The following is a 13,601-nucleotide window of genomic DNA, read 5'->3' on the forward strand; positions in this document are numbered from 1 at the left end:
AGAGTCTTCTATCAATGCCCTGTTTTGCAAGTTTCTCCCAAAGAATATTTCTAGGAACGCTGTCAAAGGCTGCCTTTAGATCTAAGAAGGCAGCACAGAGGTAGCCCCGGGGGGGGGAGGAGTACTTCCATGCCAGATGATAAAGAACTATCGCATGATCGGTTGTAGAGCGTTTAGTTCTGAACCCTGCTTGTTCATGGCCAATCTGGTTAGTCTCATCTACCCATCGCAATAATTTAGTCATCAAAAAGCTGGCATAAATTTTCCCTATAATCGAAAGGAGGCTGATGTTACGGTAGTTTTCCGGCTCCGTTGGAGAACCTTTTTTATGAATTGGTACAATAATGGCCTCCTTCCATGTTTTGGGGATGAGACCGGAAGCGTTGATTGCATCGAAGGTTTTGGCCAAGATGCCGGCCCACCATTGTGGGTGTAGTTTGATGGCTTCAGCAGGGATCAGGTCGGGCCCAGGGGCTTTGCCCGGTTTCAGCTGAGCTATTAACTTGGCTATTTCATCAGGATCGGTGGGAGGCCAAATAGGTAGGTGGGTAAACAGGTGCATCAGATGGTCGGAGGGAGCATCTGCCTGTGAGAAGCATTTCTTCAGGAACCGTTCCCATGTCGGTGCAGAGATGACTGTCCTTGGGGAATTCCTCCCCCTTCTGTTAATCAAAGACCAGAATTCCCTGGATCTGTGTGGTTTTGAAGCAGTAATCAGAGCCTGCCAACGATTATGTTGCCACTCACGCTTGGCAATTATCCCTACCAAAGAAGAATGGCAACTTAAACTGATGGAATATGTGCAGCTTGTGGATCTAACTTATAGAATAAGAGAAGAACATTCGTTTAAGGAAGATTGGAAAATGTTTATTGAATATATGGGGGGAAATTGTGTACACTTGAAAACACTGGCAGCATTAAGATAAATTCAACAGTGTAAATAAGTTTTGATGGAAGTAATAATGGAATACTGAATGGTTTAGTTTATATAAAATATGCAGGGATTTATGCTCTGTAAAATGAACCATGGATAGAGAAGAAGGGAAGTCATTGATATTTTAAGGTTGTTTAAATGAATATTCTAAATTATGAAACAGAAAATTTAATAAAATATATATATATACATTAGGGATGGATGAATCAGTCAATTTCTGCATCTCTCTATTTCCCAAACTTCAGTTCAGTTCACTAAATTTCCACATTAGTTTTTCAGGGTTTTTTGAAGTCCTTGCAAAAATTCACCAGCATTTTAGTGTGCATTTCCCTTAATCCATTTTGGCAAGCAATTTCACCTAATACAATGCACTTGTGTGTCATATTTGCACTAATATTTGCATTTCTAGGAATAATTTTCCATTGGAGAGCTGCATGAAATTTGCAGGATAGCAAATTTCAAAGGAGAGAAAAATTGATGAGAGAGGCTGGTATGCTTTTATACTTTCCATTTAAAAGGGCACGGGTTCTCCCTTGAGCCATCCTGTGACAGCCAGGACCAGATGCTACTGAAGTAGGATGGAGCTGTAAGGTGGGGGGTTGGCGGGTGGGGGCAACATTTTGCCTGGCTGTAGCCAGCTATGGTCTCTGAGATGGCTTCCTTCTCCAGTTTCGCCTCATGTAAATAAGAAGGGAGACAAGAAGTCTGTGCACCTGCTGCCCCAAAGGGTCTTCAATAAGTCTCTGGTTTCACATCACATCACAAATGAATACGGGATGATGACTGCGATGGTGATGCTTCTTGCACTCTGTGAATCATTTCTACTGAGGAAAGATTGCAGTCCTCTGCCTGCTTTCCTGAGGGTAAGAACTGAAGGGCTGGGCCTAATGGAGGGCATTCGGTTGTAGGAAAAGTCCTTAACACCTTTGTGTCTTGTCTTTCCTCTTTGGCAGGACATTTTACAAGGGACGGCACAGTTTGTTATTCACAGTACCCCAGGGAGGTAGATTAGCATTTGAGAGACTGGCCCAAGGTCACACGGTATGTTTGACAAAGTGCTAAGTGTGAGGGGGATCTGCACGCATTGGGAATCTTTGTGGATGCTGGGCCCATTCAGACAGGTTGAGGCAGATTGAAGCAGCTGCCTCAGGGGGCAAATTCTGGGGTGGGGGCAGAAAGAGGCAGCCTCTCCAGATGTTCCTCTCGAGGCCTCTGGCTGTACGCTTCTGTTGAGGGACACATCTTGTCCTGCCCCTTCCAAGCTTCACAACTAGCCTGCTTCTTTCATGTACAGACGGTTCAGAACTCTATCCCGTTGCCAGTAACAAAGTAAGATTCAGCTCTCAGTCCAGTTGGTTTATCTTACAGTGCAGTGCAGGGGTTAGGGTACTGGACTAGGGTTCAAATCCCCATTCAGCCATAAAGGTCACTGGATGAGTGACCTTGGGCTAGTCATCATCTCTCGGTCTGAACTACCCCACAGGGTTGTTGTGAGGATAAAATGGGAAGGTGGGGGGAACCTTGGAGGACCCCTTGCGTTCCTTACAGTGCCGGATTTATGTATAAGCTAAACATGCTATAGCTTAGGGCCCCACTCTCTTGGGGGCCCCAAAAAATTTAAAGGAAGAAAACACTGGGTGTACATTTCCAAAATATAAGATAAAAAACAAATAAAATAAAACCTACATACAGCAACAGTGTTTCGTGTTGTGTAGGCTCCTATGATGTAAGTAATGGCCTGCTAGCCTGCTCCCTGAAATATCACTGGTTTGCTCATTTCTATATATAGGGGGCCTACATTCTGCATGGCAACATGTGCAAATGGCTTTAGATACCTATTAGGTCCATAAATTACCATATAGCATATATTCAACACAAAAAACAGCAACAATTTGTTGTTGACAAAGGACAGCTGGACATGTAAATGGCCCCATTACCTTCAGTAACTTAGGGCCTCATCAAACCTGAATCTGGCCCTGGTTCCTTGGAGGAAAGGTGAAGTGTGAATGCATTGACTATATAAATAAATAGGTGGCAAGGTGGGGAGAGCACCTGTTTTGTATTGTGTTGTGTTGTTTTTGCATCAGGCAGCAACTGGTCCTGGTAGAGAGAGGAACCTTTCTTTCACTACCGAGCACAGTCAGACGTCCACAGGGAAGGAAATAGGGGGTAACTTTAGATGTCCTTTTTTGCTACTACTTTATCCAGTGCACAGTGTCTCCCTCTCTGCCTCTCTCTACTGCACATTTGCGTAGCATATGAATCACTTCTTTTGAGCCAAATGAAATGATACAGTGTGAGCTCAGAACAAAACAACATACCTAGAGTGGTTCCAGGCTCCAACTGATTCATCATTGCCAACCTTTTCCCTATTCAGCTCCAGGCCAGCCTTCCTCAAGCTGGTGCCCTCGAGATGTTTGGGACCATAGGACCCAACCATTAGCCATGCTTTTCTTGTGTTCTTACCTGAAAGATACCAGAACAAGAAGCGTGCTACAGACTATTCCATCTACCACAGTGGGATTGACAATTGAGCATCTTATGCAGCCTTCCTGCTACATTAATGCAGAAGTATAACCCAATGCATGGTGCTGTGGGTTACCACAGAGCCTAGGACTTGCCAATCAGAAGGTCGGCGGTTCGAATCCCCGCGACGGGGTGAGCTCCCATTGCTCAGTCCCTGCTCCTGCCAACCTTGCAGTTCGAAAGCATGTCAAAGTGCAAGTAGATAAATATGTACCGCTCCGGCGGGAAGGTAAACGGCATTTCTGCACGCTGCTCTGGTTTGCCAGAAGCGGCTTAGTCATGCAGGCCACATGACCCGGAAGCTGTATGCCGGCTCCCTCGGCCAATAAAGCAAGATGAGTGCCACAACCCCAGAGTCAGCCATGACTGGACCTAATGGTCAGGGGTCCCTTTACCTTTATCTCCCAATGTATTTAAGCATTGCATTTGGGGATTGTGGCTGCTAAGGCTGTAACGACTTGGCGAAATGGTAAGCGCTTTTACCTGAAGCGGTCTGTAAAAGATACTCAGGTACTCCCTCCATTGTACATAGTTGTGGAGCAGCCACACAGAATGCCTCTAGTCTAGTCATCCTGGGAGTTGACTAGGGCTGATGAGACTTTAGTCCAAAACTGCTGGAGGGCACCAGGTTGGGGAAGGCTGGTGGATGGACTCCATGAGGGAGTCATGGAGAACACAGTGGGACTGGAGGAGAGGACACTGCTTGTGGCTACAGCCAGCTCTTCATTTCATCCATGTCGCTTCCCATCCAGTTGTCCCACAACACGGCCTGCTTGGGAGAATCGCAAATTTCTGACATTTCTAACAGCTGCAACTGCGTTGTCAGAGGGCTGCACAGTGAAAAGATGCCTCTCGGGTGGAATGCAGCAAGGAGCTCTTTGGTCATCATTGGGGGCTTGGCGTTCCAGGGCCTGCCATCTATTTTGGTCCATATTTTATCACTTGCTCCCCCACCCCATGGAATTTGCCCCAGGAAAACGTCACAATCAGACTGCAGCCTTCACAAGGAGACGCAGAAACAGGTAGTCAACGAGGTCCATTCCTCCAGCGAAGACCATGGCAGAGCGCACTGTCCCTCACGCCTACCCCATGAGTGCGGAGTACGAGTTTGCCAACCCCAGCAAGATTTACGACCAGAACTTCGGAGAAGGTAAGAAAAATGACTGGCCGGCAGCGTTTCCCTTTGATTTGCACACAGTAGATTGCAAACAATCCAAGGTTGGTGATTCTAACTCAGCGATTGAGTTAGATTGAGTTAGATTGAGTTACAAATCCTATGGAATAGTGATTATGAAACAAAGAATAACACACACACATTTTGCAATTGTAGAAATGTTCTCGTGAGCTTGCATGGAAAGAGTGTTTGAAGCCTCTTTTTTAACCACACTTTTGCTTCCCTGAACACATGAAGAAAGGCACAGTGGGGCACCAGTGTGTGGCAGTGACTACCTTCTTCATGGGTCTGATGAGACTGAAGGTGCTTCCAAGTGAGTGTGTATTATAGGATTGCTGTTCTTCATGCATGTGAAATTTCTTGCAGTATCCAAACAGCATCGTTGCATGAAAATGCCACCCCATATTTCCTGCTGTTTAATCCAAATTTCCCCTTTTTTAGGAAAAACCTGTTCGTGATATCTCAGTGACCCATTTATAATATTAAAAACCCCATCTGGAAACAACCTATCTATTGGAAACCTTTTAGGTTTTGTTTTTTAGATTATTCCTACAATCAGAACTGTGTCTCAGTGTGTTACCCCAAGTGCTGATAATCTGATTCTGTGCTTGTTTACCCAGAAATAAGCTTTTCTGGGTTCAGTGGTGCAGAGGATTGCGGTCTGAGATTATAGAAAACACAAATCAATCCTCTAAAAAGTGAGTTCATTCAATTCTTAATGTATAATGCAGGCAGATTGCAACTAAAGGCATTGCCATGCATTCACTGTGCTAAATAGAATTATAGAGGCATACCTATAGACACACACTCTCTCTGTATCGCCTGGGATGATGAAACTATATATCCGTATCCCCTGGGATGGGGAAACATATCTTCAAGCACATCTCCAAATCCTTAATATGTTTTAGTCCATTAATATTGTGGTCATTAAAATCAATATGTGCGCCCAACAGTCAGCCACAGAATCAACCAACATAAAGGGATGCATGGGTTTGTTATACTGTAAGGCAAGGTTTTTTTTGGGGGGGGGGTTTAAAAGAAAAAAACAAGCCAATATGTTACAACCAAGCTATCTGTAACCACACACAATGCAAAAGAGAGAGATAGCATCCCAGGTGTAAGGGGGGAACAACCCATGAAGATGAGACCATATGGGTCAATTTGCTTTACTTCTGTTTTGCAAGAAGTTAAAAAGACTTCCAGCTGGCGAGGGAGCCCTCTCAAAGCTGCTGGCAGCCGGGAACGAGATCCTTCTCTTTCTCCACACGGATCCAGGACACTTTATGGAATGTGGCTGGCACAGAGCAGCATGGAGGGGAGCGATGCCAGCCAGAGATTATTTTTATTTTTTTGCAAACTCCGTTAAAACTGGTGAAAAGCTGAGCTGGTGGGTTGTGCACAAAGCCCGGCTGGAGTTGCAGTGGCTGTTAGAGGAGAAAGAATGCAGAAGGCAGCAGTAAACCATTCAGCGCTGAACAGAGTGAAAAGCTGCAAGCCCCCAGAGAGAAGCCGGTGGGATGACTGTGTTGCATAAAAGGGCTTTTGTTGTCTGTTCCAGTCTGCAGTCGGCTGCCATGTGCTTCTCTTGCTTCTGGGCCTGGCAAAATGGCTGGGCAGGACCAGGCCTAGGGCAATGGTAGGTGATGCCTTTGGGTAGGGAAGAGAAGGCAAAGCAGGAGAGGAAGGCTCCAGTGTAAGGAGAGTGAGAATGCATAGAATCTGGGAAATAAATGAACCCCCCCAAAAGAAATATATCAGTAACTCCAAAATGCTGAGTTTGCCAAGTTTCCTTAGCATGGCACCTTACTGAACATACGGCTGGTTTATATGAGGCAAGCCTGCTCTTTTACCACTCTTTGACCCGGATACTATGGACCTTTCTCAAAAAGACCTTACTCTCCATCTCATGATGGCCGCACAGCTCACCATTGCAAGCTATCTGGGGGCTATGGAGAGCAACCTTTATTGTAAAGTTTGGTTGACGAAACATTGGGGCCTGATTCTGATGGATAAGTTGGCACTACAGCTATGTGTACACAGGGGTAGTCAATGGATTGACCCTTTTACAATGCCCTACAAACAGATACCTTACTTTGGCACTGAACCTAAATCCCCTTCCAATATTATTATTATTATTGTACTCAAGTGTGGCATAATCTGTAATTGTCCATTCTCCCTTTTAGGTGTTTCCCCAGGGGAAATCCTGTCCCCCACATTGTACCATGGCTACTACATTAGACCTCGGATTAATAAGCAGCTGGACCGAGGGATCTCAGAGGTCAACCTCAACGACCACAAATTCCAAGTGTTCCTCGACGTTTGTCAGTTCACGCCAGATGAGATTGCTGTCCGCACAGTGGACAATCTCCTGGAGGTGACAGCTCAGCACCCACAGAAGGCAGATCGGCATGGTTTCATATCCCGGGAGTTCACCAGGACCTATATCCTCCCTCTTGATGTTGACCCTCTGTTGGTCAAAGCCACCGTGACCCATGATGGCATCCTGAGTATAGAAGCTCCGCGGACAGGAAAGGAGGTGAAGGCCAAAATCAATGAGGTGAAAATAACACACCAAGAACAGCCAGCAGCAGAAGGAAAGGGCTGTGAGGAGAAGCCACAGCCCTAAAACATCCCTCAGCAATGTCCTCTACCACATTGAACATGCCCCCTTCAACATGCACATATTTCACTGGATGTCAGGATTGGACAGCTGATTTGGGGAAGGGGGCTTTGTGGGTTCCTGTATCTTTTTCTCATCCTTTAAATGAGGCAGCCGTTTTCTGTTATGCCACGCACACGCGGCAGCCATTTTTTTATGCCATGCCCCCAGGGCAGCCATTTTGTGGCTGGTGTCCATGGCACTTGCTCAAAATATTCCAAACATGCCCACTGGCAGAAAAAAATTGGCAAAAGCCCCTGTCCTATTGTATGCCTACTGACTTGGATCAACATTTTTTCTCTCTGTGTGTGTTTGAACTGTTAAGCCTCATGCTCTGAATGTATAAATTGGTTTTTAAAAAAATAAATAATCCTGAGAATTATATGCTTGTGGACCTCTGTACCTCACTAATACTCTTTCAAGACTCTGAGAGGCAAGGAGATAGGATGTTCATTTGACCAATCAGAAGGGAGCAGAGCGCCTGGCGGGCATTCTGGTCAATCTGATTGGGCTGAGCTGCTCCCATTGGTTTTGCCAGCAGCAGCCGCCGCCATCAATTGCTCGAGTTGTCACAGCAACAAGGGCACTGCCACTCATCGCAATGCAGTTAGTTTTGCCTATTTGGTCCATGGAGCTCAAGTTAGTGGGATTCTGAAAAAAGAAGCTGGCGACAGTGCAGCAGTGCCAATGTTGATACGGCCCCCTTCATGCGTGTCAGCTCCCACCATGCCCCAAATTATGAGGCATATGTTGGCAGATTGGGCAAGCACACAAGCCACCTCAACCTCTTCCCGCTATGGTGAGATGAATTGTGTTCCTATTTCAACGGCAGCACAGTAATTATTCCTGAGTTTTAGGAATACTGTAGAAGCAAGGGCCCGTCCATACCTCAACTTGATGTGGATTGTGAACCCCTTGCACCTCCTTTAATTCCCCCCCCTGTTCATGCAGCATTCTCTTCTAACTCCTGCTGTCCCAGACTTTCTCCTCCCTAAATCCAGAGATTCCCTATGCAATCAATATAGCTATTTTGGATTTTCAAATCACAGGGATTTAGGGAAGAGAAAGTGTGGGACAGCAGTAGTTGGAGGAAAACACTGCACAAACGAGGGGGAATTAAAAGAAGCACAAGGGGTTCACAATCCACATTAAGACGAGGTATGGACTGCTTCTAAGTTACCATATGCAAATTGGCACCCTCTTTTCTTGGAGATTCGTATCCCCTTTTCTGATGGTGCATTAACTGGCTGCTCCAGCTGGGTGTGTTGGCTACTGAACTCATATGTTTGCTTTTTTGTGTGCCATGAGAATATGGCATTAATAAAACCACAACTGAAAGGAGGCAGATGTGTGCTTTATCCAGTGAAGCATGCCATTCTGAAAGCTCATAAAAATAAACAAGGGGGGGGGGGGAGAACCGAAGTTTGTAATGCTTACTATTCCTCATGACTAAAAACATTTCTCCTGCGCAAACAAGCTTACCAGCTCTATTGACTTTTACTTCCACAACACACCTTGGAGGCAGCTGATTGTTAACCGAGGGCCATAAGCAGGTGTTTTGTAATGCAGGTGACCTCAGGGTACACATTGGGAGTAGGCCCATCGTGTTGATGTGAAACAGCAGGAACATGAATATAAGAAGCTTGATAAGTTAACAGAGTTTAGACTGCAGTCCTGTACCCGCTTATCAGGGAGTATGTCTCACTGAACTGAGCGATACTTCCGACTAATTATGTAGAATGTTATAATGACTACTTACAGAGCACCAGCATTTTATGACATGACATCAGTAGTGTAGAGGCAAATTCAGAGGTGCAGAGTCCCTTCTTAATAGTCGCAGCCATGGCCACTCTCAGTCACACCCTCCTAAAATTATGCAGCATTCTAAGATTATGCAATCTTATAATGATGCAGTAATGATAAATTGGGTCCTCCCTTAAAGAGGGCACGTATTGCGGTGACACCCTGTGTTGTGGGTGGATACGATTGGTCAGCCACAACACTCAATTGGTAGGTCCCTTGTAGCTGGGTGCAATCTGGCCAATGGGAGGCAGTTCAAACGGTTTGAGGGACCTATTTATACCCATGCACGTGACCCATAGCTTCCTCTTTCGGCGTGTGCATTCGGAACACCCGCCCACCTCTCCCTACTTTTAGGGCTTTGCGCTTGAGCTTGCTATGTCGTTGTGTGTCATCTGTCGTTGGGACAGGGGCACGGCAGGAATTTTCCTCACTTGGCTGATTAGCTGTGGCCATTTGGGTTTCGCCTGCCCGGTAGCAAATCGTCACAACTTGTAAGGTTGCGGAAAGGCTCTGGTTCAGGTGATAGGGATGGGAGAACATTCTCGCCACCCCTATGTGAAGGGTATTCCGTTAAAGGAATTCAGGGACTCAATGGTTTGGTCAACCCCTGAGAGCGGGTTGTGCCCATGCCTGAGTCCAGGGGGACATTTGGGTGGCGGAGATAGCCTGTTGCTGGCTTTCCGCTTATCCAGGTGTTCACCCTTGGCTGACCTATGCTGGAACCCTGGGTCAGCGCTACCTGCATGGCAGGGAGCTAGTCGAACCAGAACCCATGCAACCAGTCACTTTCTGTAATCAATGAAGTTGTGGCCTAAATTCTGCCAAAAACCAAAACTAAAATTTGAGTCAAGTGTGAATTTATTTAGGGGGGACATTTCTGGGTCTGAACACGCAAATAGGGATGCATTGCAATGGCCAGTGCTGATCTTCTTTCAGAGTATCTTAATTTGTGTTTTCATTGAAGTTCCTTTGTATGTAACAGAACTTGCACACCAGTCTCTTGAAATGGAGGTACCTTGTGTGTTCATTGTGTCTAAATGCTTAGGTTTGGAGCATTTTAAACAACTCCCCTTGGTGTTTTCCTCATGCACCTTTTCCAGAGTGACCCTAGCAGTCAGTCCTCAGTGGCTGACTCTTCTCTTTTCACTCTGACTGACTCCAATCAGCACTAAAGATGAGAAGGCTTCTTAGTGGCTAAAAAACCTTTCCTTTCATGCTGAGTGCGGGGCTCTAGGATGCTAGAGACAGAGGCCTACTGCATATACAAAAAGGTGTGTTTTTTTGGCCCCCCTCCCGTGATCCCAAATCCCCACGTTTTGTGTGATGTAAAAAAAAACACAGGTCCCTGCCCAAGAAAACTTAGTTTTCTATATTTCAGCAGAAGGAACGACTGCAAAAGATGGAGAGAGGAGAAGGTATCAGGGAAAGCAAATGAATCTTCATGCAAATTTGGCTACAATATCTCAAGAGGCGTCTGAATGCATAGTGAACATACATACTTCCTAAAATATATCGTTGGGGGGTTATCATTAAAATTGTAATGGCCCTGAAAAACTGCCAAGTGCTTGTCAGCCATCCCTAGGGTTCCTTGGCAAGAAGAAGAAAAACTATTCAGGAAAAAGATTCCTTCTTATTGAGCATCCCATTAGGCAGAGGGAGGCAGCTGGCTTGAGCAGCTGATTGTGGGTGCTGCCAAAGGACAACAAATTGTTACTTATTTTATTCTTGTAGGGGTTTTTTAATGCCCAGTGAAAGAGAGAGGGCTTTGAGGATCCCAAATTAACTTGGGTGCTATGCACCTTCCCAGAGGTGTGGAAGATAAACCTTTTTTTTTTTTTTTTGGTACCTTCTCAGCAAAGACGGGAGAGAAATTCAATCCAATTCACATTTAACAACCAATTAACATTTACCAAATGCGCACTTTCCGAAATAATATGTGAACCGAAACACAGGCATCTAAGATCTAGAGGTCTTAGTAGAGCAAAATATTAATATGAGCCAACAGTGTGATGCAGCAGCAAAAAAAGCAAACGTTATTCCATGCTGCATTAACAAAAGTTTGGTGTCTAAATCCAGGGAAGCCATAGCACCGCTCTATTCTGCCTTGGTCAGACCACACCTGGAGGAGTACTGTCTCCAGTTTTGGGCACCACAATTTAAGAAGGTTGTTGACAAGCTGGAACGTGTGCACGCAATATGATCAAGGGTCTGGAAAGCCTTATGGTGCACAGTTGAGGGAGTTTATTTATTAATCTATTTTATTCCATTTGTCTACTGCTTTTCATCCAAACATCACAGGGTGGTTCACAACATAAAAAGTTATGTTTAGCTTGGAAAAGAGGAGACTGAGGGGAGATATAATAGCTATCTTCACATATCTCAAGGGCTGTCACCTGGACGATGGAGCAAGCTTATTTTCTGCTGTTCTGGAGGGTAAGATCCGAACCAATGGATTCATGTTACAAGAAAGGAGATTTCAACTAAACATCAGGGATAACTTTCTGACAGTAAGAGCCATTCAACAGTGGAACAGACTCCCGCAGAAGGTGGTGGACTCTCCTTCACTGGAGGTTTTTACACAGAGGTTGGATGGCCATCTGTCATGGATACTTAGTTGAGATTCTTGTCGTGGGTTGGACTAGATGACCCTTGGGGTCCTTCCAAGTCTACAATTCTGCGATTCTATGATGTTTAGAAAGTCATGCTTCTCCAGATTTTGCAATGCAGTTCCCTGGCCAAGTAAGGTGTACAAAAATGCATATACTAGGGTAATTTTTGCATTAAAATGCATATATTAAACAACATGCAAGAATGCATGGTATTAGGCAAATTTGCTTTGGAAGAATATCTATGGTAAATTAGGCTAAGAAACAGGAACTGGCCTCTGATCATCCAGTGAGTTTGGCAGCAGCCAAGCTCTTGTACTGGAGTCCTACTTGTGGCTTTCTCATACGCATCCAGTTAATCATGGAGAGAAACGGATGCCAAATGTGCCCTTGGTCTGATCCAGCAGGCCTCTTCTTACATTTGCAAAACTCAATAATTCTGACTTTTCATCCTCTTTTTCTCTGCCCCGTGCTGGTCTGGTGGACTTCAGGATGCCACTCTGCAGAGCTGGGCAGTATTCCCTTCTTCCAGCCAGTGCTCAGTTCCTTCGTTACAGAAACAGATTATTGATCATGTCAGTAGCGGTGGAGGAGAAATTTGACTTTGTTTACATTTCAATAAGAAACTTCCTAACCCCACACCTCTTGAGCCAATGTGGGAACCAAAACACAACCATCCTTCAATATCTGCAGTTCTCTGTATTTTGCAACACAGCTATCCAACCAAACAGTGCATAAAAATGCATATAATGGGGGAGGGGGAGGGATGCACCTTAAAAATGTATACATTAGTCACAAAATAGCATGCAAAATGAGCATATTGCTAAACAAGAAACTACGAAAATACGTTTAGTGGGAGAAAATTGCACTAAAATGCTGATGAATTTTCATGAGGATTTTTAAAAACAAATTGCAAATTGCTGCAGAAATGTGGAGAGCTGGATTTAAGATTGGAATAATAACATTCTGGTTTGCCCATCCCTACATTTCAGGCCTCAAAGAAGTGGGTCTTGGTTTTGGCCCATCTACTGCAGGGAATTACAGGCCCAGATTTTTGCCAGCAAAGCATAATCCCCACCCCCACCCCACTGCCCCGCATTGCATTGTTAAGCCTGGGCGCTGAGACCCAGACTCCCTTTTGTGCCCGCAGACACGTTATGAAAAGGGAATGTGGACTGGCAGCCAAAGATTGGCTGGCAGGGGTGGTGTTTTTGATGCTTCTCTGTTTCCCCAGAGGAGCTAAAAAAAAACCCTGAGCAAACTGAGCACATGTCCAGAGAGGGGCTTAAAGGAGCAGGCGTGCAAACCCAGAGTTTGTTGTTATTTTTGGGTCTCAGCACAGGGCTAAGAAAACTCAATAGACGGTCTGGAAATCAAAACAGATTCAGGGACTGTGCTCGTATTAGCAAAAGCCTAGTGCTTCTGGGGAGGGGGTTTGTTCAGGGCTACTGTACTGTACTTGTTTGCACTATGAATATAGTCGTGGAAGCCACTAAAACGATCAGACACTCTGGATGCTTCTAGATGAGCTGCTTATTGAAGATTCATTCTGATTGGTCCACAGAGAGATTAGACAATGTTGGTTATTTAATGAGCATTCATTCTAATTTGTTTGTGGGGGGTTAGATGATGATGCGGCAAAGCAAGTGTTACTGCCTCTCCTGGTATGCCCCGCAGAGGACCTTAAGGTCCACAAATGACAACATTTTGGAGGTCCCAGGTCGCAAGGTGGTTATATTGGTCTCCACTAGGGCCAGGGCCTTTTCAGTACTGGCCCCAACTTGGTGGAATGCTCTGTCACAAGAGACTAGGGCCCTGCAGGACTTGACATCTTTCCGCAGGGCCTGCAAGACAGAGCTGTTCTGCCTCACCTTTGGTTTGGACTTAGTCTGACCCTTA

At 45.3% G+C, this 13,601-nt stretch overlaps 1 protein-coding gene across 1 annotated transcript; it reads left to right on the forward strand.

The window, feature by feature from the left end:
- The first annotated feature begins 4,417 nt into the window (after window positions 1-4,417).
- On the forward strand, window positions 4,418-7,675 carry HSPB2 (heat shock protein family B (small) member 2). Its single transcript, XM_083589160.1, has 2 exons — window positions 4,418-4,610; window positions 6,818-7,675. The coding sequence occupies exons 1-2, from the start codon at window positions 4,517-4,519 to the stop codon at window positions 7,258-7,260; spliced, it is 537 nt and encodes a 178-aa protein (XP_083445286.1). The 5' UTR covers window positions 4,418-4,516; the 3' UTR covers window positions 7,261-7,675.
- The last annotated feature ends 5,926 nt before the right edge of the window (window positions 7,676-13,601 follow it).

Source organism: Podarcis filfolensis, assembly GCF_964270895.1.
Source record: "Podarcis filfolensis genome assembly, chromosome: 15".
NCBI classification, from domain to species: domain Eukaryota; kingdom Metazoa; phylum Chordata; class Lepidosauria; order Squamata; family Lacertidae; genus Podarcis; species Podarcis filfolensis.

Excerpts from the sequence above, each read along its gene's own strand:
- HSPB2 (XM_083589160.1), top strand. The coding sequence starts at position 4,517 with ATGGCAGAGCGCACTGTCCCTCACGCCTACCCCATGAGTGCGGAGTAC. Across the intron at positions 4,611-6,817 it reads CGACCAGAACTTCGGAGAAG|GTGTTTCCCCAGGGGAAATC; the intron begins GTAAGAAAAATG and ends TCTCCCTTTTAG.